Below are 24,867 nucleotides of genomic sequence, written 5' to 3' on the forward strand. Positions count from 1 at the left end.
CGCCATGTAAATGGATAATCGGAAAGCGCTGTATAGTGAGAACGAGTTGACGTAAAAATTTAGGTACAAGCTCTGTGCAGTGATGAGTATGTGGTGTGCAAATGGTATGTCGAGAATTCGCGACACTGGGCAGTAAAGGGTTAACTCTGGACAGATCGCACCTTCTGCAGGCTAGGCGGATGCTCAAACGATTAGGCAATCGCTGCGGTGGATAAGAGTTTTAGCATGGAAGACAATCTGATTGCATTGCTAAATTTTTCTCTGCAGAGCTTATTATTTTTTCTTCTTTGTAGGTTGCCCCAACCTAATGTATGTCATCTAGCGAGCAGCTGTACAGCTCAAACTCTCTCTCGTAACGTTAGGTTCTCTTCAAGAAAGCCATTAGTGCGTACGGCAGCGCTAAGGTTTCACTCGAAGCGCTCGTGGACAGCTACTTGGGACGCTGCAGAGATTAATATTTTTCTTAAACCTACTACGTGGGCGTAGCTTACATATTTTTTACCTACAAATGTCTCATCTCGCTCGAAACAAGAATCTATATGAAGGAAGCATTTGTGGTTTTTCCTTGAACGGTTGGACGTCTCACTTCATTCGCATATTCTTTTTGTTTTTTTTTTACTTAAACAAAAGAGGCACGCGTACGTGACTCGTTCTCGATGCTCGGGTTCCTTCCTCACGTGATAAGCATCTGATAAGCCGCTATTTCATCGCCTAAGGAAGCCTAAAGGCATTCAGCTTTGAAACCCGTCGGCAACACGCAGCTGCATTATTAAAGCGCTTGTTTTAAGGAAAACTTTATCTATGAAACAAGCACATCGTCCTTCGCACCGACCCGGCAGCGTGGCAGGTACATCAGCGAGGCCACTTATACGGAAGACTCAGCCATAAAAGATGCAAATTCAACTCTTCATTATGCATAATGAATGACAACAATCATAATAGTCGACGAAGTAGTCTAGGGCTTGACGCCAAAAGTGGTTGCAGCAATTAGTGCCCTAGCAGCAAGGGAAACTTCGTTCTAAAATGCGTCCCCTTGTTGCGACGGAAGTTTCAAATTCTACCAGACGTACTTACGTCCCCTCTACTGAGAACAAAGGCTAAGCATATGCCGATACAAAGGAATTGTTTCGGAATTTAGTAGTTTCTTCGCTCACTCATAGGTGACGGGACCATCACTGAATTGTAGCATTGGGAACCGGCGGTGGCGTTGTTAAAAAAATACCGACTTTAGTAAGAGCTTCTTTACTTGAGCGAATTAAGACGAGCGAGTTATTATATACCTACTTGAAAAACGGTGGAAAACCCACACGTCCTTTGGAAAACGGATGCCCTGCACATCACCGACCACGTACGTCTCGCCCTTGACGTCCTCGTGATGGCAACGACGGGAAACTGCGCCGCATCTTCGTCATGTGCATATGCATCGACATTGAGCTGTTCATTCAACACATCTCGTTTTGCACTCTGATGATAGCGCAAAACATATTTCCGCTGACCTAGCAGTGTCTTAGTTCTTAGAGCGCAGGGGGTTAAGCGAAAAAGGTTCCTTTTAAGGATTTTCCTTTCATGAGGAACGTTTAGCCAGCTCAACCCATATAGAGGCCCGTGTACTGTGCGATGTCAGTGCACGTAAAAGAACCCCAGGTGGTGGAAATTTCCGGAGCCCTTCACTACGGCGTCTCTCATAGCCTTAGTCGCTTTGGGACGTTAAAACCCATAAACCAAACCAAACCATCTTATCTATCTGGAAGTAGTACTGTTCAGGGGCTGTGGGGAGGAGGAGCAGAATAATTGTCGTCACCAATAATAAAAAGTGAAATACTAGGTTTGATTTGATGTGGATTTGACCCGCGAGAGGTCTGCTTTGCGAGGGACGTTGGGCGACGGTATTTCATTGCAGGTAAGGGCCAGGAGTAGTGTGTCAATTTTTAGAAATGAACATTCAATTGTTTCTATTTGCCGCACGCGAAGAAGTTACAGCCTGTAAAATGTGTGGATGGGCAATGCCCATCACATGCACATAGAAATCAATGTTGCCGAACTCAGAGGTAAAGGCCATCGAAAATGTATCTTCTGCTGATAATTACATATCTGTCTTACTTCATCTTCCTTGCTGGGAGCAGTGGAACGCCGACAGGAAGAATAGACGCTGGTCAAAGCGCGTAAAAATATTTTTAATGCACATTTTAGGCTTTCAGGGTCTGCGCCAAAGGTGACGCACGACTAGAAAATTTCAATACGGTGTCTCTCTTCTGCACGTTACAGACGTCTTCCTTTAAGAAAAAGTAGGGGCTCCTACTTTCCTTTTTATTTCATATGAACTACACAGCAACTTCAAAACAGTTGGTGCTTTGGAATCTGCCGAAACAAAGGAGTTGAACGGATTTTGTATGGCCTTTTTCAGAAAAACTAAAAGTACAGGCTCTAAATTGAACCTCATCAGCCTGCCAGGAAATTTTGTTTGGGATATAGAGTTCAAAAATGAAGTGTCACTTTCGGTGCCATCATTCGGTTGGCAGCGGAGCCGTCGGAACTTGAACAGCTGCTTACACCATCACGGTATTTTCCCTTCTTTGATGTCTTCCCTTACTGCTCTGACGTTTGATCCTTTCACCTCTTTCATTTTCGATCTGCAGCTTGTTTCGAGCGTCAGAAATTTTCTCCTTCTCTTGAGGTCAGCCTTCCGAGAACAGCCTTCGGGGAAGGAAGGATGTCATCTGGACGAAGTGAATAAATGTACGCAGCCGTCATACGTGTTGATCGTTTCCCGGCGCAGCTACGGTTTCAGCTACTCTATTTCTCTCAGTAGTTCTTAAGTGGTCATATGGTGTGTCTAGATGTAGAATTTGCGAGTTACATGTTTAAACCCCGATGGATGACTGATCCGCGCTTTCTTGCTGGTTAGAGGCTGGTTCCGCAGGTGGTCGGTAACGGCAGGCGTCCGACAGTCTTCTTCCGTAAAGGGTTCAGTATTACCAGATTGAAAGACTTTGCTATTGCATTTGGTTTGAAACATACGTACAGTCTTTGTCAAAAGTAACTAGGCTGCATGGTTTGCTTCTAGCTCGTACAGTGGAGCCCTTACAGCTTCCCTGAAGCTGAAATGGTCGTTAAAGGTAAGGACTGGGGGTCTTCTTACCTTCCAACACCTTTCGATCGTTAGGAAAGCCACAAGCGCTCTTCTATACAAGCTAGAAGTAAACCATGCAGCCTGGTTACTTTTGACAAAGACGGTACCATTTTGTTGCTCGCAACATAGCCCCTTTTTTTTTGTACCTGCTGATGTATTGGCAGATCTGACCTCCTTTCTTACGTTTCGCACGGTAATAATTTTTCACGAGTTATCCAACTACCAATCGCTAAATGTAGTGTTAAAGAGACAACTGAAAACGTCGAGTGGCTGCGGATGATGGCTGCGCTGACGGAGGAATGTTAGCAAGCGGCTATCGTACTTCTTGACCTCTTCGATGCCATGGATGCTGATATTGGTCTCAAGATTCCTTAGAGATACAAGTATCGGGTTCTCCTTTGAGCACTTTGTGCAGCTTATGACGCGGCCCAACGCAAGCGGGAACATTTCTGCCCAAATCCATTACCATCGGTTGGCCAGAAGAACACTTCATGCTAATGCACTGCTAATCAGGAGAGTCTGTAAAGTAAAAATCGAAGGCATAACGCTTCCGGTAGAGTTGACGGTGTAAAAAAAGAACGTGACGAATTTTCTTAACCCTCGTCGGATGTGGCTTGAACGTTTCACTCGTGCTGCGACAACCTCCGGTGTGTTGCTCACACAAGCGAATGCTGTCTCATCGCCGCTGCAGACGTGACCGGGAGTGGTGTCATACCGCTCTGCAAGTTACCAATGAAAGTATCCACGTTATTCCTGTTAGGCTTCGGGCAAGATTATCGTGTTCTTGGAACCTCAGCGACAGCTCAAAGTGGAGCTTCCTTTATGAACCTTCTTAATTAAGTAGTCCTTCAAACAGAACTTGTCATTTTGCCATTGCTCAAGCAACTTCACATTTGGAGCGGTCGCATACTGAAAAGCAACAGAATAAACCTGTGTGTGCGTATGTGCGTGCGTGCGTGTGTGCGTGTGTGCGCGTGTGCGTGTGTGTGCGCGTGCGCGTGCGTGTGTGTGTGCATGTGCGTGTGTGAGACAGTACAGTGTGAGACAGTCCATCTCTCAGACAGTACAGCCTGTACAGAACTGTGTAGCAAAGGCAATCCTAACGACCTCTCCTTTATACCATGTTGTAAAGAAATAGCGCAAAAACAAAGACAAAAGACGAGGAAGGAGAGACTTATATGACGATTAACAAGCGCTATTACCAACTGCTTTATTGAGGTCAAAAACAGATAGTATAAAGGAAAATATAAGCATGCGCAAATACGGTAGGCATTACATGCACACACATCACACAACCACGGTTTAATTTGGCAAAAAAGAATTTAGAAAAACACACTCAGCATCATAAATATGCATAGAAGTGTTACTCACGCAGAGATCAGATAGCTTTTTGCAAGGAAGGCCTCTAGAAGAAGCCGACCCTTTCCATTGACGCTTCTGCCCAAAGCCTTAGTATCTTTAAAACATACCCAACAGTCTGGACAAAGGCCTTTTTGAACGGGAACCAGTATATTAACGCAATTTTTCAGATATTGTAAGATTTGCCTATGACATTCAATATATCCGCTGAGGTCCCCTCGGCAGGCTGAATTTTTTTTTTGCTATTAACGTTTTTTTTTGACCGTCAAAAGCGTTCCCCATTGGTTTTTTATGGCAGTCTTAACTGTTCCATGCGATCGATGAAAACACTCTAAAAGAAAGATTTTGCTGCATACCGGATGAATATTTCTATATATTCCTTCAATATTTCTACAACATTACCTTACAATATTTCAATATTCACCAATTTTCTCCAAGAATGTTGATCATAACGTGCCCTACACGTGCTGAAACAGGTGGAAAAATGCCGCACAAGATTCGAGTTTCCGTCGTTATTGTCTATAATTTTTGCATGCTCCCATAGCCGGTCAAAAATGCAGTGGCCAGTTTAGCTTGCATATGAACTCCCGTATGATAGGGGAATGCGGTATACCACTCCTGTGGCGCAGTTGAGATAGGCGATGCCACGTCTCTTCTTGCAGCCCCCCTCGCAACCGCCACAAATGCGGCAACAAATTTTAGAAAGCTTGTAGGGGAGGGGGCTGAAAACGAAATTTCACATGGTGCCTTGCTGGCCATATGCGCACCAGGTTTGCGCCACCTGGTGCACATATGGGACCACCACCGGCTTTGAAGAGGTTTGGTTTGGTTTATGGGGACTTAACGTCCCAAAGCAACTCAGGCTATGAGGGACGCCGTAGTGGAGGGCTCCGGAAATTTCGACCACCTGGGGTTCTTTAACGTGCACTGACATCGCAAAGTAAACGGGCCTCTTGAATAGAGTAGTGATGAGGCCTTCTTTTTTGAGAGCCTTTTTGCTTTTGTAGGAGGTTTTCATTGACTGCTGATGTAACCGGTACAGGGAAGCCTGCCGGCAAGAGACGGGAAACCTGATTGTCTATAGTAGGATACAACTTTAAAAAGACAGCAGTTGTCAACACTGGGCCGCGGTTCACGGCGTCTTGTATTACTCCGCTGGCCAATCGCCACTGTAAACGAAATCAGCTTTTTAATGTTTGACTATATCCGACAATCCATGTATCAAAGTTCTAGAGATCATAATTGTTTTCTTGTGATAAAACTTCTTGTTTACGTAACAAAAAACGTTTAAGGAGCGGACTACGTTTTCGTCGTGGAGGAATTTTGTGCGCGGAGGCTGAATGTGGGCGGAGCTTCACTGCAGACTTAAGTTGTATCCGACTATAGGCTATCCTGCATTTTATGAGGGCACCATTTCTGAAGAGAAGATTGCAAACTAAGGCCGAGTCGCAGCTCAACAACTCTTTGTTGGTACGCGGGGAGCAAAGATGGCTGCTGCAGAACATCGTCATCAAATCTAAGAAGCGTAACTGTTGATTATGAGGAAGTTCACGAGTAAAAATCAACCCTCTTTCTTAATGATCACAGCAGTTAAAACCTGTAAAACAACTTGATAAAATAATGTAAAGGTCGCAGCATAAATCGTCATCATCATAATAAAAATCATCAGCATAAATAATACTTTTAAAACCGGAGCCTCCCGCACCATACCCTCTCTCTCTCTCTCTCTCTCTCTGTATGTGTTTTTGCACTATTTCTTTACGATATGCAACATCAACTAGCCCGACAACACGTCCTTCTGACCTTTATACCATGCTTGAGTCACACGACTCAAGTATTCTTTCATATCTCAGGTAGCCTCTCGCCTCACCGTAAGATAGCCATCTTTTTTTTTTTCTCGCGAGTGGGATCAATCTCCACTCGACAACTCGATGTCACGCAAATACGTGGCGCCTGCAACGTAGTATGTGGCCGAGCTGTTGTTCATACAAGGGCTGTATGCAGATAACTTAATCTTTGGTCTTTGAGGTCAGCCGTCTAGATGACGCTGAAGAACGCACATCGCGGAGCTTAACTCTTAATTATAAAAGACGCATTCGTTGTTCGCAGATGAGCCGTATTACACACTGCTTTGCACGGTAGAGAGAAATGATGAAGAAAAAAAAACTTGTCCTATTTACAGCCAAGTGTGGTCGGGCGCATCAACCGCAAGTTAAATTGTCGACAGGAGGCGTGAAGGTTCTTGGACAAGTATTGAAATAGCTTTAACGCTTTGCCCGTTCTGAATTCTAAATTCGTTGCGAATCTAAGAGTCTTGAAGTTTTGGTGAGGGGCTCAAGCGTACCCGAAACGTGGATCTATCATTGTCTCGCAAAGCTTCAGGATGCGTAGTGTTCAGTAGATAAATGATAAGACACTTCAGATCTGACAGTACCCAGGTCACCCCAATCCTTGATCGTCAGTGCTTAGAAAAAGGAAAGAAAAAAGTTATTTTACCATATGCCGACTTCTCGATCGAACAGTGTTCGATTGCAATCTGTTTTTATGCGTCGCGAAGCGTTCTTGAGAATCACCCCTGGATCATGAGCATGATAGCATAATTTAAACGGGCAGTGCCGACTTTTTTATACTGTCCGTGTCAATATACGTTTGATATGCATTAAACATATACACCTTTGAGCATCACAAAATAAAAAAAAATGTATATAGAAAATGGAATGAAAATATAGCACTGAATAAATAAAAACCAAATTGGAAGTCTTGCCCATGTATTAAAAAAAAAGTTCCGGGGTCCCTGCTCAGAATAATTATGTTGGTGATGGTTGTACTTTTTCCTCTCAGTCAGAACAAAAGTGTGCATTCGAAACCAGATGTTTACGGGACGCGAATGTGTGGAAAGAAATTATTTGGGTGCAGTCACGTGATCCAATCGCCTGAAATATGTCGTTTCGAGGAGGCGTTCATGATCTATGCGCCGGTAACAATTCCGCGCAACTGGGTAGCGAGTTAGAGGTGCAATAGATTTTTTTTTTTTTTCGGAGAACACGCATCCGGTAATGTTTTGATCGAGATAGTACCCCTCCGTTGCCCCAGAAGCCTATGCAGTGACCTTGCAAACATTCAGCTGCTATATCGTCCATTGTTATGCAACACTGCCTTGTTGCAAATGGGGCAAAGGACAAGCTGATCCTGTTTTATTAGAGAAAGTTCTAAATGTAATGTGTGGATTTATGCGACAAAAACCAGTGTGCTATTTCATCGCCGAATGCAACTTGTTTCATCTCGTGGTAATTATTGCTGCACAGCTTGGTTAAGTCATGCTGATATTGTGTTTCAGGTAAAACTGAATTGTTTAAAGAAACTGCCTTGAAAATTGCGTAATAGACAATTAAAAAGGCATGGGTGTCAAAGGTGTACCGGATGCTAACGCTTACAGCTTGCTGTGCTCATAGGAAGGACGTGTATATGCGGGGAGAAAAGGAAGGGGAAAAACACAAATAGCAAAAAACTGGTGTGGCATCGTAATGTTATTGAGTGAGCATGCCACAACGAAAATAATTCAAGTTATTCCCTATTAACATGTTATTAGCTTCTCTGAAAAATTCTATGTTTGTGATTTTTGGATTGTGTGGTTGAGCGCCCCATAGCTACTCAGACTATGAGAGGCGCCGTAGTGGAGGACTCCTTATAATTTCGACCACCTGGAGCTCCTTAACGTGCACTGACGTCGCACAGTACACGGGCCTCTAGAATTTCGCCTCCATCGAAACGATACCGCCGTATCCTGTCCGTTTTAATCTCTGGTACAATGTATCCAGTGCTTTACTGTTCTATTTCCGAACAACTTTTAGTAACTGTATCGATGTGGATACTTGCTGATTATTTTCGGTCCCATTGGAAGCACGAATACTAGTTGGTAGCGGGAGTTTACGATATGCTTTTTTTCGTATCAGTGCCCAGTTTCATTTTATACGAATTTGTTTAGTATGGCTGATCATCATGCCAAAAAGTGCCAAAAAGGAGGAGATCATCATGCCAAAAAAAAAAAGAGTTCAAAGATACTCGCTTTTCTGTCTGCAGTAGTTTGATAGACTGCAACCATTAGAACCCATTAAAACAAGTTGAGTTGAGTCATCCTACTTATTTGCACACTTCCTCCTGTTTGAATTGTAAATGTGTAGCCGTAAAATATGCGCATTCGGTCAAATGTCTTGGCCTGATCTTCGACAGTGATCTCTCTTGGAACTCACACCTTTCTTTTGTTTGCCAAAGACTTCGTGCTGTATCGCGTGTCCTGTATATCATTATATATTTTATGCCTTTTTCTGCCCGTAAATGTGTTACACATGAGCCTACAGTGTGCTGTTTATGGCTAGTGCACGTTTCGCTGGAAACACAGGGTGAATTCGCTTCTGAGTTTACTTCTAAAAAATATTGTCTATGACCTGTCCACTGGTAATGACATTGATATTTTTAGAAGACTAAAGCTTCCAAGTTTCAACGCTTTGTTAACATAAACTATTCTGCTAAAACACTTCTGGTACAGTCAGTTCCTGATTCCATATGTTCCTGCTCGGGATTTAAGACCAAAATACCGCTACTGCATTCCTCGCTCCTCAACCTGGTACGGAAAGCGCACACGTCATTACTATGTACCTGCCTGCTTCAATAGTTTTCCACCTACTGTACTCCGCATGAAAACTAAATACACCCTGAAAAAACACTTTGCCGTATGTCTCCGCGTTGCTTCCTGACCCATAATTCTTCCATCTATGTTACTGTCTTAAGTTCCAATTACTGTCATCCCTTTTGATGTTGTATAGTTATATATTTTTTTTCTCTGCGCTGTTGAGTTTTTTTGCCAAGTTCATTACAACGCCCCTAATTTCCTTTGATTCTTTGTTTTGCCAATGTTCGCTGTCGGCCAGGCGCTGCCACTCAAGCCGTTCGAGGCTTTGCTAGATCTGATTTATGTTGTATGAGAATTAACATGAATAAAAGTACTATCCATCTATCTATTATCTAACCAGATTGCGGCCGCCACTGTGTCATAAAATGTAGGTAGCCTCTCCCTCTTTTTTTCTTTCACTCAGCTCTTCTCTATCGCCTGTCCTCGTTCGTTTATCCACTGTCCTTACATTCCCTCTCTCGTCAACTGTTGTTCAGGAGCGCGAACATAGCAAGAAAGTTACGATGGCCAGCATTCCTTCCTACTTTGATACCAATAAGCACTAACACAAGTATGTGATAATTACTTAAGAACGGAACGAACTGTGATGTGGAATTCTAAATGTAGTAAAGTGGAAAGCTAGGCTAGTTGGATTTGATTCATGATGGAATGAGTGCAAAGGACGAAGAAGCGACGACCTAAGAAGGATGTGTTCGTATAAACGGGATTTGCAGATTCACAACCATCGGTATCACATTTTCTGTGGCCTAGACGGACGTACCAGCGTTGATGGTACAATAACCGGCTATCATGGAGAATGCTCGGGTCTTAACTAGGGAGAGGGAGGTGTTTTTTATCTCTTTATTCCTTTTTTTTAAGTAATGCGTTTTGAAAGAGTTAAAAACAAGGCACAGATCAACGCGTTCACTATTCGCTTAGAAGTAGCTGAGGCTAAAATTTACGAGTAAGCGTGTTTTCACGACGCTTCCGCGTGTTTCTCTTCTCCTACAACGTATTACAGATGCATTTTATGATAATGGACGACGGGTGCCCCTCACAGCACAGCATTAAAGGGAAGCTACACCACTTTTTGAGAATTTCGCGATATTCAAGAATTCAGGTCTATACAGGCTGTAAGTAAAGCATGCCAAGTTTTTTGCAGTAGCATTTTAAATAATGACGCAATCGACGACTGAATTTTGGCTTCTATTCAAAGCACTATACGAGTTCGGGGAAATTCAGTGCGATTTCACGGAAGGTATGACTTCAAATTACCGCTGCCGTCAGCCACACCCTGCCGTGCCTCGTTGGATGCTGCCAAACATCGTTGGGTGGGCTTTGCCTTCGGCTGCGTTGTTTTTTTTTTCTTTCAAAGCAGGCGCTTAATGTTTGGAAATGTACCGATACCATCGATGACGTCATGACGCCCCCCCCCCCTACCCCCCCTACCCCTTACCCCCCCCCCCCCCCCCCACTTTGCTTTGTGCTCTGCGGAGAAGCTTGAAGGCAATCGAGATTTTACTCGGTGATTGGATAACCATTTCAAATGCTAGCCCAAAAGGACTTGGCATGCTTTACCAGCAAGTTTCAAGCGTTCGACCCTTTTAAGATTATCCATTTATAAAACCTATGCACTTGCCCTTTAAGGCGGAATTCACATGGAGTGCGGCTACATTCCACGTCATACTTCTTGACTAACTGAGGACAGCGCATCGAGCTATGGAAAGGAAAATGACGGGTGTGATATTAGGAGACACTAAGAGAGCCGAGTGGGCTCGTTGAGGGGTACTGAGCGTGACGAAATGTTTTGAGCAAAACGGTCTACTAAGCGAAAGCGCCATACGACGGCACGCGAGCATGTGTTCTGGTGCCGACAAACGCGTCTCAGCAGTGGCGAGTGCCCATTTCTACCTCCAGGAAGTCTGGGTCATCCTCGTATTCATGTTCACCGCTCCACAACACAACTTTGAACAGAAAAAAGAAGTTTTTGGAACTCTGCATTAAAGTTTGCAGGGCTTTTCCAAAAGATGCGTGCTCGGAAATCATCGTTGCTGTGGATATATATCCAGCAATGGAAAGTTGAGTGGTGTAGTAATATAAGTATAAAAGAGAAATGAGTTGAGTGGCACTTCATATGAGAGGGATCCATTGGTTTTGAGGCACATTCATACTTGCCTGTTCCGGATGTCGTGGACTGGTTCCGGTTGATCAGTTATGGTCTCCTGCTACTTTTTTGAGGCACAGAGTCGGTAACGAAATGACCAAAATCGTTTGTGCGACGTCCGCTGCTGGCTGGTGTTAATGTTCCAGACTGATCTCTGTTGCCGGCCACGCAAAGTAGTTGTCGTACCCATGCAACACACTGATGTCCTGTTTCTTGCAAGTATTGCTGGTACATTCGCGCAGTCTCTGCTGTCGCTATGACGAAGCGCTGAGCGGCTTGTCGTCCTGAGTGAAATACTCCTGCAAGCAGAGTAACAAGAGACAATTAAGCTACCTAAAGGCACGAAGCTCACGCCGAACACAAGTGAAATGCACTCCGTATAATGCACTAATGTCTGAAATGAAAGGACTTTTTGGAACTCCATCATGACACAGGGGTCATCGTAAATTTGACTTTGTGGGCCACTTCCGGAATACATTGTACTGAGCGCTTGGAGCGAGTCTTGGACAGTCCTCCAGGCAACGCGGGTGTTCCGTTGTTTCTTGCACAACATAGGTTCGCGGTTAGGGTTAGGAGCACTCCTGATGTGCTTCTGTCGAGTGTTAGACTATGTGGTTGCATATATGCAACCACATCTATGCAATATTTCTTCTATCCACACATTCACCCTTCATAGTCTTCCTTCTTCTCTTCTGCCACTTCCACAGTGCACAGAAGCAGGCCCAATGATGATTACCTTAGGACGGCTTCTCCGCCTTGCTCTTAAATAAATCTACCTCTCTCAGCCTCTCTAGCCATGCGTTTGCATATATAGTGTACATAACAATATCCGGCTAGGGCTCAGGAGATCCAGATGATTTTCATATTTCTTTAAAATCATGAAATCATAAATTCGTGATGTCAGAATTCTAGCTAATGTCGGGGACTGCCTAAGAAAATGCTTGGGGCAAGACGTGGCGTGCCTTTTATTTTCTGTGCCTTGGAAAACGATTCAGATGGCTCAGATGTGCTGCCGCACCGTCGTCAAGGTTGTGCGAGATGGGAAAACCTCGCTGCAAACAGAATGCGCTGTTACGCAAGGGGCTTAAAAAGCTATGCTTTTATTCGCAGCACTTATTACGCGGGACAATCGGGCAGCAATTTGCTGGCTGGCGCACATGATTGTTGTCTTCTTCGTCAGCCCTCGGCAGTTGTTCCGCGCTGGTGGCACTGCGCCGTTTCGCGTTCTTGAATGGGAAGGTTTGTAGAAGCGGCTTCCTGTTTCGCGCACAACTGACGTATGCGTATACCTGCTTAGGTGCTAAACTTACCTTACTTCTGCGACGCAGCTGCTGCGACGCAGGTTTGCTGTGTCCTGGCTAGGTCTGCTGCATGCCTAACCAAGGGGATCAAACTTAATAATTTCATTCATTCATTCATTCATTCATTCATTCATTCATTCATTCATTAATACGTGAGAATTCAGCTTTTCAGACAGTAAGTACAAATACTTTGTGCTCTCGAGATAAAAAAAAAAACTTAGTCCAGTAAAACTTTCTGCTGGACGAGATGGTTGATTACGCCATTTGGAAATTCCTGCAGCGCAACAGATACGACAAAGGCAGCAGACACATGAGACTTCCTTCCTTCCTTCCTTCCTTCCTTCCTTCCTTCCTTCCTTCCTTCCTTCCTTCCTTCCTTCCTTCCTTCCTTCATTTCTTCCTTCCTTCCTTCCTTCCTTCCTTCCTTCCTTCCTTCCTTCCTTCCTTCCTTCCTTCCTTCCTTCCTTCCTTCCTTCCTTCATTTCTTCCTTCCTTCCTTCCTTCCTTCCTTCCTTCCTTCCTTCCTTCCTTCCTACCTTCCTTCCTTCCTTCCTTCCTTCCTTCCTTCCTTCTTTCTTTCTTTCTTTATTTCTTTATTTCGTTCTTTCTTTCTTACCTTTTTCTTTCTTCCTCTTTTTCTTTCTCTCTTTCCTTCTTTCTTTCTCTCTTTCTTTCTTTCTTTCTTTTATTGATGTCCATTTTACATAATGGAGGAAGCCGAACTAAAAGCTTCTACAGTGCAGCTTGAGAGGCCCGCCACCCCCTTTACATGTGGCAGTGTGGAGAAGCAACATACAAAACACAACATACACAAGTCACCTGTCCCGGAAAAACAATAATCCAGATATACATAGGAAATAAGGTCAAAAAGAGCTTTTACAACACACTACATAGTCGGTCAAATGTAGATAAACTCAAGAAAGTCTTAAAATTTGAGGGGCTCATATTTTCGGAGTCGAGTACCGTACTACTACTACTACTCTACGAGACAAGCACGTGTTCCGTCCATCTGCTGTCTTTTATCGCTGAGGTGCTGAATCGCAACGTGATACGTCCTTCATGCAGTACCTGGTCTTCACCCACCTTAGCTGCTAGTGCAAAAGAAGGAGGCAGCCGAATTTTTTCTGCAGCTACGACCTGCGATCCGGCTACTGGCTAATACTCATGCGCGAGTATAGGACAAAGAAAAGACAACCTTGGCCACACCAGACTGCTTATAGGAGTTTAATGTTATGTCTTATGAGATGTGTAACGCTCCGGCAAAGTTTGAGCCCTCACCTGACGCAGTTTTCCGAGACCCCAAATGAAAAACTTGCCTTTGCTAAGTGGACAATACACTAAGCACCTAACGCGTCTGGGAGAGCTTTAACAACGCTTTTATATGCAGGTCTGCCTGCTAAATACGAAGAAATGTCACTTTGCCTCCAAATCTATTAAAACTTGTCTACCACGTAAACAAAAGTGGGATTAGGCCTCAACCCCGTAAAATTGATGCTGCTTTGGATTTTTCATTTCCTTCACACCGCAAAGAGCTTCGGAGTTTCATTGATCTAGCGTCCTACTTCCGCTGATTCATGAGCAATTTTGCATTCATAGCGTTGTTTTCTCACAAGATTCTCAACATCGGACCGCCTTTCCTTTGATCTATTGAATGCAATACAGCTTTTTCGGAACTTAAGCAAGCTTAATTTCCGATCCAGTTTTCTGTCTTTGATTCGTGCTACAATTTTGGACACCACGCTGGTAGGCAGAGTATTGGCGCTGTCATTTTGCAGCGACAAGGTCCGTCCTATGAAAAGGTTGTTGCCTACGTCATAGTACGCCGACTACAATTGATCAGAACTACACCATCACCGAACACGAACGTCTTGCCGTAGTTTGGGCCGTTGAGAAATTTCTTCCCTACATGTACGGCCGCATCTTCCCAATCGTCACAGACCACCATGCTCTGTTCGGGTTGTTGTCTTTGAACGACTAGTCTGGACGGCTCGGACGGTGAATTCTCAGCCTCCAGAATTCGAATTTATAGTGACAAATCCGGCAAGAAACAAAGGGACTCCGACGCTCTCTGCCGTCGTCCGTTCATTCGTCGCCGCCTCAACCCATGTCTTGCGCTTCTTCGGCTCCAGGTCGGTCCGCGGACACGCCCACTCTGCCTATGACAGCCGCACCCCTTCATTTGGTCTCCACGAATATGTACACCGTTCTCAGGTTCGAACATCAAGCCCATACTTGCTGTCGGACACTCATCGGTTGCTTCATATAAATGCTGCGCAATCTCCGCCCGCTCTATTGCGTCGCCAACTCATCAACGTCAGAATGTAGTAGAACACGGTTCTCCGGCTCGACTGCAGCCCTCTGACTGGGGTCATGTTCCCCAGTCTCTCCGCGGACAGACTTTGCAGGCGTTTCATGATGACTCCACCGCTGGCCGCTTAGGCTCCCAGAAAACATGTGATCGCGTAACATGTGTCCCATACGACATACGCCCCTTCGTGTGTTCCCTGCTATTGCCACAAATGGTCGACGTCTTCTCCTGTGGACCTCCTCCAACCTCTTCCTTGCCCCTTCTTTCCTTTCGAAGTCGTCAGCCTCTACCTTCGACACCGGCGGGCAGTCACAATAGCCGGATACAACTGAAGGGTGAAGTGGCAAATCCCTCTTAAAGGGAGTCCCTTCAGCCAATGGCGATTTTTATGACGCCGCGGTTAATCTGACTAAGCCGTGGTTATTCCCCTTTCATCTGCCACCCCCTCCGATTTCACGCCAGCAGGTCCAAAGGCATCGGTCAAGGGTGGCAGGAGGAGAATCAGTCGACGCCATTGACTGGAGGGGTCATCTGAGGGTATTTGTCGCTTCGGTCTTGAGTTGTATCCGTCTATAGATAGTCACCGCCATTGGACACCACACGGGATGCACTGAATCTGATTCCTCCCGGCTCCGCTTCAGAAACAGCCAAGTTTTTCCTAATTGTCAGCCCTATGCGCCTCGTGCCCTCCTCAGTGACCGTGGCAAGCCTTTTCTTTCCAACGAGCTGGCGCAAGCTCATGCCTCTTGCCCAGCCCACAAAACTACATTCTCCTATCACCCCCGGACCAATGGCCTCACAGAACGCTTCCATCGCACCCTTTCAGATACGCTGTCCACCTAGCGTAACACCGACCGCACCATTGGGACTCTATGTTCCATTTCTTACTTTTGCCTACAATACTGCACTAAAATAAAACACTCCAGCTTCGTACGTGTGAATTCCTTCTTTTGTGTACGCATCCTGTTCTGCTAGTTTCTCTCCTGAGTACCATGCACCAACTGCCCAACAAACTACGCTTCCTCAAAACACCAGTTACTCTCTGTTTTTCCCTGTGTATGGCTCCCCCCTCTATATCTGGAAGCGTCTTGTCTCCACTCCAACGAGCCAATCTACGACTAGGCCCATCATGTAGCGTCTTTCTACCCTGGCAGTGCTGTTTTGCATAAACCCGTGCCCACACCTGGCGAACGCGAAACATTTTTTCTGCTGCTTTATTGGTACCTTAGGGGCTCGAACAAAACTACCGTGAACTATATCGTCTCGCCCCCTCTGCTCCTGTTAACGATTGTCGCTATCGTGGAACCGAAATAATCCACATGAGTAGCCTTGTTCGTCGGCCTCCACCACTATGGTCTACGACCAGGATGTTCACTTCCGTCCGGGGGAAATTAGCGTAATCACGCTAAGGCAGTACCGTCATCTTCTTCTATGAATACCCACCATCTCTCGTCTCCGTTTTAGTCTGGTACGACCGACTTCTGCGAGTGGCAATACACCTCGCTCAGAGGCTCTGAGTCTTACGGTATTACTGTTATTATTAGTAGAACTCTTACATGAGTTTAGTTTTAGAATTAGCAGATGTAGGCACTTTAATGCTGGCGTGGATGCTCGCGCGCTGTCCAGCCAGAATAAATCCTGAGGTTTAGCATTTGCACAAGAAAACGTCGTACGGTCTCGCGCGAGCGTGTCATGGCGTTTGCACTTATTGCTAGAACGGGCGTCATTAGGTACGCACAACGCGATTCACTGAGTTTTGTCCACGCCTGCACAATTCGTCCTCTGTACTGAAATTATCTGACGGATTACATAAACACTCATTCAAAGCATCGCGTTGCTGTTTGTCTCATACCCAACAATTCTGGACAAAAATAGTTTTGAACGGGAAAGAATTCGTGAGCGCAATTTTTTCATATATTGTAAGGTTTCACAGCAGCAATCCATATATCTGCAGATCTACCTTCGACAGGCTTGCATTTCTTGCTATTAAACTTCGTGCTACCGTCAAAAGTGTTCCCTATTGGTTTTTTTATGGCAGTCTTAACTGTTCGACGCGATCAATGGAAACGCTAGAAAAGAAAGATATTGCTACATATCGAAAGAACCTACCATTATCTTCAATTTTTCCATAAGAGTATCTTAAAATTTTTCAATATTCAAAACGTTTGTTAAGAAGTGTCGGACTTGTCGTCTAATATAAACGTTTATAAACCTACATTTCAAGCTGTTCTATCAACTTGATGTCTAAAGACTGTATGAGTTTGAGGTTGTTAGTTATACTGGATGAATTAACCTGGCGAGTAACCTGCTGGCAAATTGCTTCACCGTAGTGACAATTAAATAAAAATTAAAGACAAGAGTTTTTGCACAGTTCTGCAACCTAGAAGACCTGCACCACCACGCACTCTAGCAGCCACAACTGTCGTCACCTGCCACAGGAACCAATTGAAGTCCAGTTCAGTGTCCTGAAAGAGTTTGCAAGACATTGTTCACCCGTGTGGAAACCGAACAAATAGAAGGGCCGCTTTCCGTCTTCGAATGACCGGCTTTCTGACTCCATTCACTCTGAGACTTAGAGGCTGCAGCAACTGCGATTACGCCCAAGGAATATTGCGATTATGCAAAAAACTGCGCGAACAAACGGGGACGAAAGGACGAATACAGAGGAACAAGCGCTGACTCTCAACTAAAGTTTAATCACAGGAAACACGCTTATAAAAGGAAACCGAAAACACACAAAAAAACACCCAAACCAGAACGCACGTGCTACTAGGTGATATCCAGATATGCAACCTCACAGTCACGCAGGAGCAGGGATGGTTTGCTGACACACAGTCTTGCTTTCTTTGCCATGTTATACGCCTCGATGATTTCCCTGGTCAACTGGTCGGGGTGTTTGTACAAAATGTCAATACAATGGAAGGACAGAGAACAGGATTGACACTCTCGGCAAGGATCAACTAGATTAATTTTCCGTCCTTGCATTGTACTGACATTTTGTACAAACACCCCGACCAGTTGACCAGGGAAATCATCGAGGCGCATAATATGGCAAAGAAAGCAAGATTGTGTGTCAGCAAACCATCCCTGCTCCTGCGTGACTGTGAGGTTGTATATCTGGATATCACTTAGTAGCACGTGCGTTCTGGTTTGGGTGTTTGTTTTGTTTTCTGTTTTCTTTTATAATCGTGTTTCCTGCGATTAAACTTTAGTTGAGAGTCAGCGCTTGTTCCTGTGTATTCTTACTTTCGTCCCTGTTTGTTCACGCAATTTTCTGCGTAATGTATCACCAACTCACCCGCTTAGCTATCCTGTTGAATATTGCGAATAATTGCAGAATCACGTAATGAAAGCAGTAAATGTGTGAGAAGGGCAAAATCTAACCCTTTTACGCCCTCGTCCCACCCTTTCTCTCTCACACACACAAGCAAAGCTTTTGCGTGCCTTAACAATACCATGAACTTCGCTTTTGAACTTTTCACCAAAGAATAGTTTTTTTGGAATGGGAGTGACGAAGTATCGACTCCATATGTCTCTGCGTGCTTCGGGCTCGTCTAACAAGGTTTAAAAATTCACCCCAGTATCCCTTTGCTCCCGCTGACATTGAGCTAGAGCCGCTTTCTCATTTTTTCGAGCAACTAGTTTCACAGAAGCCATGCAGCCCTACAGCGAAAACGTTACCGAATAAAAAATGACTTCCGGAGTAAATACCTATGCGAACAGAAGGCGTTTCAAAAAAAGATATAACGTATGCGAGTCATATACCGTGGGCAATATCTAGTTCCTGCTAAGGGACTCGCATATTGTCTCGGCAGGTTGCCGCCACATCCCACAAGCTTTCGACACAGGAGCACACACACACACACACCTTTCCAAGCGTGTTACAACACGCACCTGCCTTCCGTCTCGCGCTAATCTGTCTCCTCTCCCGTCTGAGATTTGTACCCGACATATACAAGGTCTCCGTCGACGGCGGTAAAGAGCTTATCTCTAGCCCTCGAGACAGACACACTCATTCATGTTTTCTCTCGAGCTCTTTTCATTCGCCAATATTGATCGATGCATCCGACGCTGTGGCTCGGAGGCTATCATGTTCCACTGCTGAATTCAAGGTCGCGGCTGCCACATTTCGATGGGCGGGGGGGGGGGGGGGGGGGGGGCAAATTCTAAAACTCCTGTTGGCTGAGCGATATTGGTACACGTTAAAGAGCCCCGGGTCGTCGAAATTAACTCATAGCCTTCAACTACGGTGTCCCTCATAGCTCAGGCGCAGGTTCGGAGCTTTAAACCGAACTAACAGTCTTACATGATTGTCAAGATATTGCTGTTGTTTCGGCCAAAGAGCAGCACATTTAACGCGATAACGTCAAGGCTTCCGTTCGGCAGAAAATCCTGCATCGTCGTCGTCGTAGGCGGAGTGAGCGAAAAATCCCCGGGTAGGCAACCTAGGTGGGCAACCAAGGTCACGTGACCTTGTAGCGTCCTTATACAACCTGCCCACCGGATTGTGAGCAAACTGACAACCGCGGCAGGTGGCAGTTACATTAATGATTGGTCGCGAGAAGTTGCTCGGGTCCCACAAGCCCCACAGGTGAAAGCACCTGCCATCGCAGGGCAGTGGCACATCGCTAAACCGCTGCACCACTGCTCCAGGAGGGGTATCAGGGCCCCCAGAGATCTATGAAAATCCAGTTACCAATTCCGCATATATGGGCATTACCCATTATCACTATCTCTTCATACCTTGAAGGCGGAGCTAAGTGACCAATAAAGATAACGTTGAATTGTAGATGATTCAGAATAACTTCGATTTCGCCTTGATGATGCATACAGCTTGATACAGGAAACAACAGCGCCTACAAATACGAACACAACAGAAGAACGAAGCAGAACAAGAGCTTGTCCTGCTTCGTCCTTATGCTTTCTTCGTCTCTGTAGGCGCTGTTGTTTGCTGTCTCAAGAAGTGCAGACGAATCAAGCGGCTAGCTAAGCTCAGCTAAGCTCGTATAAGTCATTCAGCCTTTTTACAGAAGTAAACTTGTAAGAGCCCTTCAACACGAGGGGGTTCAGCCTTAAGCGATCCCCTCCAAATCGCGTCCGACTGTATCAGAACACATGCCACGGCGAACTGATCGATGCTTGCATCGCCTTCAAGCGTACGCGCTGTACGTCGCTACAACCGTCGCGCTCACTATTTCGACGCGGCGGGCAAGTCGCGGCTTGCTCCTGCTCCGCGCGCCCACATAATAATACGCACGCCACAGAGATGTCACGAGCGCTACTTTCTTCCCCCCCTCCCCTTTTCCGCGATGCACGCTCGAGAGGCCACTTATACTCGCTTCCGCACGACCTTGGGCGCCGTCCAAGGCGATTGCGCAACCATCTGCGGCGCTGCCCCCCCGTAGCTGCTCTTTCGATCGGTTCTCGCATCATCCCCTTAGCCTTGTTAATCTTGGCCCAGGGAGCGTATACTGTATGGCTAGGACGTGTAGCGTCTCATCCTCCCCACCCGCAACTCGTGAGATGGTCTCGCATACTAAGCTCAGAGCACCGGATATAGGAGACCCGAGGCGTAGGCGGTATTCGCCGCGCTGTGTGTTATTTTTCTTGTGCGCGTGGTAATCGGATAGGCACCGCATAAAAGTGTGGTCTGTGTGATAGTGGTTGCGGCCGTGATCCAGAGAACCGCTGTTCGTGTTCCGGGGCTGTTCTTTCAGTTGGTTCGCACCCCCTACAACCTTGCCAGCCTTGGCTCAGGGAGTGCCGAGCACTAGAAGGCACCTGGGCTGCGTAGTGTCCCACGCCTCCCCCTTTCCTCCTATTTCCTTCTCCCCCACTTTAAAGGTGGTGTGGCATACTAAGCTGTCACACATACAGCATAGAGAACTCTGGTGGCCTGTCGGCGGTATTTCCGCAATGGCTTTCTTTTTCCTATATACTCTTGGACAAGCGCACCACTTTATAAGCAATATGTAAAACTGTGATGTGTCTCTGGCTGTGGCTCGGTCCCTGCCTACTTATGGACCGGCGTCTATAGCTGGCAAGCGTGCAGTGTCTAGCAGTTTTCGAGATAAAAAGTCACATTGGGATTCAGGGCCAGTAGCGCTTGGCGTCCTTTTTTCTTTGTGATTCTGTACTGCTTCGTCGACCATTCAATTTTAGCCGAGTTTGGATTTGGTCAGCTGTGCCTGCTCAGCGCGTCCTCTAGAAAGCGGTTCCTGTCACGTGACTTGCAGCTACGCTAAAGAATGCCATGTGCTCTCATTGTTTAAGACGTGGTTTGTATATAACATTCGTTATATATAACATTCTAACATATCATTCAGTCCTCACACCGCAAGGTAAGGTAGTGAACAACGAACGCTACGCGCAGTTAACTGGTTTGCTAATTATACCCCCGGAATACATCTATATTGATGGACACTACTGCTAATAAATATTACCAAGGAGCTGGCGTTGTGAGTTTGACGCTTTCTTTGTCTGGCTGCTGGAGTGGCAATAAAAAAAATAGCCAAATCCGTAATCATCATTGTCGGGCTCGACAACACTACTTAAGCTACACAATGACCAAGTTTCACGGCGATCTTTGTTTAAATTTTTGAATGCGTGCGATTTTACGCAATACAGGATAAGGGATAGATTGATGGATGGATTGGCTAACTGGTTGATTGACTGATTGACATTACTCTTTTACATTACTTAGGTGCACATTACTCTAAGCATTTGTGCGGAATAATGAGGGGAGGGATGCAGTTTCGCATGCGGGTGCAACTAACAAGACCCTAATGAGAGCTGTCGAACCATCAGCCTCCACCCAGTCCAGTCTATACACTCACAGAGATGATTATTTCATAAACCACTGCATGACAAGCATTCGAGTGTGATTTTCGTTAGCTTTGTTATTGCTGCCGGCGTTTGTTGCGTGGCTGGTCGCCATTGATATGCACCTTCTGAGTCAAACAATTTATCTTTCTCCCTCTCTTTTCTGCGAGCTTCCACTCGGAAGAGACACGTGGCGGAGAGTGCTGCGCCCTGATGCGTCCGGCCGAGCGCGAGTTCTTTAAAACCGGACTTTCTCACGATGGCGACTTGCGACACGCCCGCCGCGCCTTCACAGTGTTGACCCGCAGGTCAGCACCGTCCGGCTTGGAGGAATAAACCCCAGCTGAATACGAAAAGTCGGGGAAGAGGATACCCACAGTATAATTCCAAGCCACTCATGCTGCACGTAAGAATAAAAAAGAGGGGGTGAAAAAAAATGACACAATACGGCGACATCATAGAGATCGTAGAGATGGCTCATTAGTAATGGTATTCGTTTGCAGAGCCCTATCTTGGGGTTTCGGTTCTGACCGCGGCGACCGCATTCCGATGAAGGCGGAATGCAAAGACACTCGCGTGCTGTGCGTTGTCAGTGTATACGTTAAAAACCGTGGGTGATAGTAATCTCCACACTGGATTCCTCCACTCTGCGAACTTTTTCCCTTATTTCAATGCCTGCTTCATCAGACACTCAGAGTCGGTATAGTCACTGCGTCTTTCCTTTCTACGTTACCATCCCAACCCATGCGAAATAGTAGAATTGCGTTCTAAGTAGTAGCTCGATGTCAGCGGAAATTTAACGCATCCAAGCCTTAGGAGTTAGCGAAGCTCACCTGCTCTGTTATCTCACTCCCATTCCCAGTGAACGAAGTGCAGAAACAAGCTGGGCAGAACGATGCGTTGTACGTTAAACTGCACGCGACTGTATACGGCGCCTCTTTGAAGCTAATGAGCATTTATTGAAATCAGCACTGCTGTCAGCCAGTCGTCGGTCGACAAATACAGAAAGCGGGTTGCACCTTGCAATTGGGCGTGATTGGTAGGCAGTCTTGAGACCGGCAGCCATTTTGGTGGCCGTCGTGAATGGCCGACTCGCGGACGATAACTTATCGCGCACCGTCCTGACTCCGTGCAACCAGCTGTGTGTTAGCTCCGTGGCTAACTCTAAGCCTCGGCTAAGATCTAGATTCTTATTTACGGGTTGCTTGACGGGGAATATGAGTGAGCGGCCATTATTAATATGGGCCTGGCACAAGAAGTCGCAGTTAAGGCAGTCGTTGTACGTGCTCTTCGCTCAGTTCACTCAGTCACCCGATATTCTTTTACGCTTCGCACCTCATCCGAGTGAAACAGGTCGGGTTCCCAATACTTGGAAGGGGTGTAAGAATGAAAGGAAGACGTGTTCACAATGCGCGGCGTGCTCGGAGTGAGTGAAAAAAAAAAGAGTTGAGAGGAGGATACCGAAAGGTGGGAGAGAGAAGTGCGCCTGGATGAGGCAATCGTATTGGAAACGTTAAAAGAGAAGAGAGATGATTTGGAAGCAAGGGGCTGTGCACAGGAAGATGATGAGGGTAGTGGCGGTTTGGATGAAGACTGTCCCGTGGGAAAGGGATGAGGAGGAGGGGGAGAGGGCGAAAAAAAAGAGGGAATTGCCGTGTGCGTTTCGGATTCGCACGGATGACCGGCGGCGCGGTGCGCGAAGGGAGAAACTCGGTTTACAGTCCCGCGTCAGCGGTTCGCCTGATGGATGCTGTCGCGTGCTTTTGTCGCTGCGGTCGCGTCTTCGAACGCTGCGTAGAAGCCTCTGTTGTTGCTCGAGGAGAAGTTAAAAGGAGGGAAAAACAGAGCTGCCAGGTTCAGTTCACGAGCAGTTGTCGACGACGCTGTGAATAGCTCGCTGTTGCTCGCGACGCCTTGCCGGGATCTTCACTTCTTTTTTTTCTCGCTTTCTTGCTTTCGCACTTTCTTTGAATCTCGGAGCCAAGAAAGAGAAGGAGGTGGCTGGGAAGAAAGAGTGCGTCAGGCGAGATTGTTTGCCAAAAGAAGATGGCACCGGACATAGACGTTCCTGTCGACGTGAGTGCCTCCGTGAATTCAAGTAAGAACGTTTGTTAGTCCATTATTTTTAGGAGGACAGCCTTGAGATGCTTTAAAGTTTCACAGATGTCTCTTTTTGTGTTGTCCGAGCATCACGTTGTACTTAGCTATGAACGCTAAGCTAGCTATGGGTGAGTTTAAACTAATGCAATGAGTACTTACTAAAAAAAAAAAAGAAAAAAAACATAGTTGGTGCGGCCGAGGCAAGTTTTTGCGAACATGGAGGTGCATTCGGCTGTAATTGCAAGCAGCTAATGCTGTTTACGTTTGAATTTATGCTGGGAGTGAACACTGAAATACTCATCGTTGCATTTGAGTCCTTTGTTCGCGGACGGGGTGATTTCCTTTAGATTTTAGCGCAACTTGTTAGGGGAGCTTGAATTTCATTTTATGCCGCGAATGCTCACTGAAAAATTTGCTGTCACTAGAACATATGAGGAGCATTCTCGGATAACCATTCAAATGGTTCGCTCTTGCTGATATTAGAATGACTCACTATTAACGCAGCAAGTCTGATCCAATAAAACAGAGCTAGTGTTATTTGTTCTTTAAGGTTACGAACTGTTCTCGTGAGACTACCTTCTTTGTCAAAAATAGTTCGAAAACTTACTATGAAAGGCTTGAGATGTAGGGACAGCTTTCAATCAGTCGATATGTTCTCGATAAACTTGTGTTTTCGTTTCCGTGTTTTTTTTTTGTGTGTTTGTGAGTCCCGTGTTTTTTTTTTTTTCAGAATTTCTATAATGCTGAGTTCTGTTCAGCATTTTTGGAAGTTACAAGCTCTGTATGATGTGGGGCTTAAATCTTTCGTTTCCGTTCGAACGCCCTTTTTATATCGGGGAACATACCACATCGCGCGTGTGATGAGTAGTCTTGCCTGCGAGATGATACCGCACGTTGATCGGTTGTACTCATGGGTCCAGACGCGTCATCTTTGTTCGCGGGGTCGATCATTTCTATGCATGGGTTATATTTCAGCCCTGCTGAAAACGTCTATTTTTTTTTACTTCTTTTCGT

The 24,867-nt window shown here is 45.8% G+C and overlaps 1 protein-coding gene across 2 annotated transcripts in view; it reads left to right on the forward strand.

Annotated features, from left to right (window-relative positions):
* The first annotated feature begins 1,298 nt into the window (after window positions 1-1,298).
* The window catches only part of LOC149336344 (solute carrier family 2, facilitated glucose transporter member 10-like), a 93,470-nt gene continuing 69,901 nt past the window's right edge, over window positions 1,299-24,867 (forward strand). The window contains exon 1 of one of the 2 annotated variants that reach the window (XM_089552834.1): window positions 1,299-1,412. In XM_089552834.1, the coding sequence (XP_089408960.1) occupies window positions 1,376-1,412 (37 nt within the window). In that variant the 5' untranslated portion in view covers window positions 1,299-1,375. Of the gene's footprint in view, window positions 1,413-23,414; window positions 23,852-24,867 lie in introns of those variants that run through there. The other variant, XM_089552833.1, reaches the window with a different exon arrangement.

The sequence above is a fragment of the Amblyomma mixtum genome, chromosome 7 (assembly GCF_055824585.1).
Source record: "Amblyomma mixtum isolate Tamu chromosome 7, ASM5582458v1, whole genome shotgun sequence".
NCBI lineage: Eukaryota > Metazoa > Arthropoda > Arachnida > Ixodida > Ixodidae > Amblyomma > Amblyomma mixtum.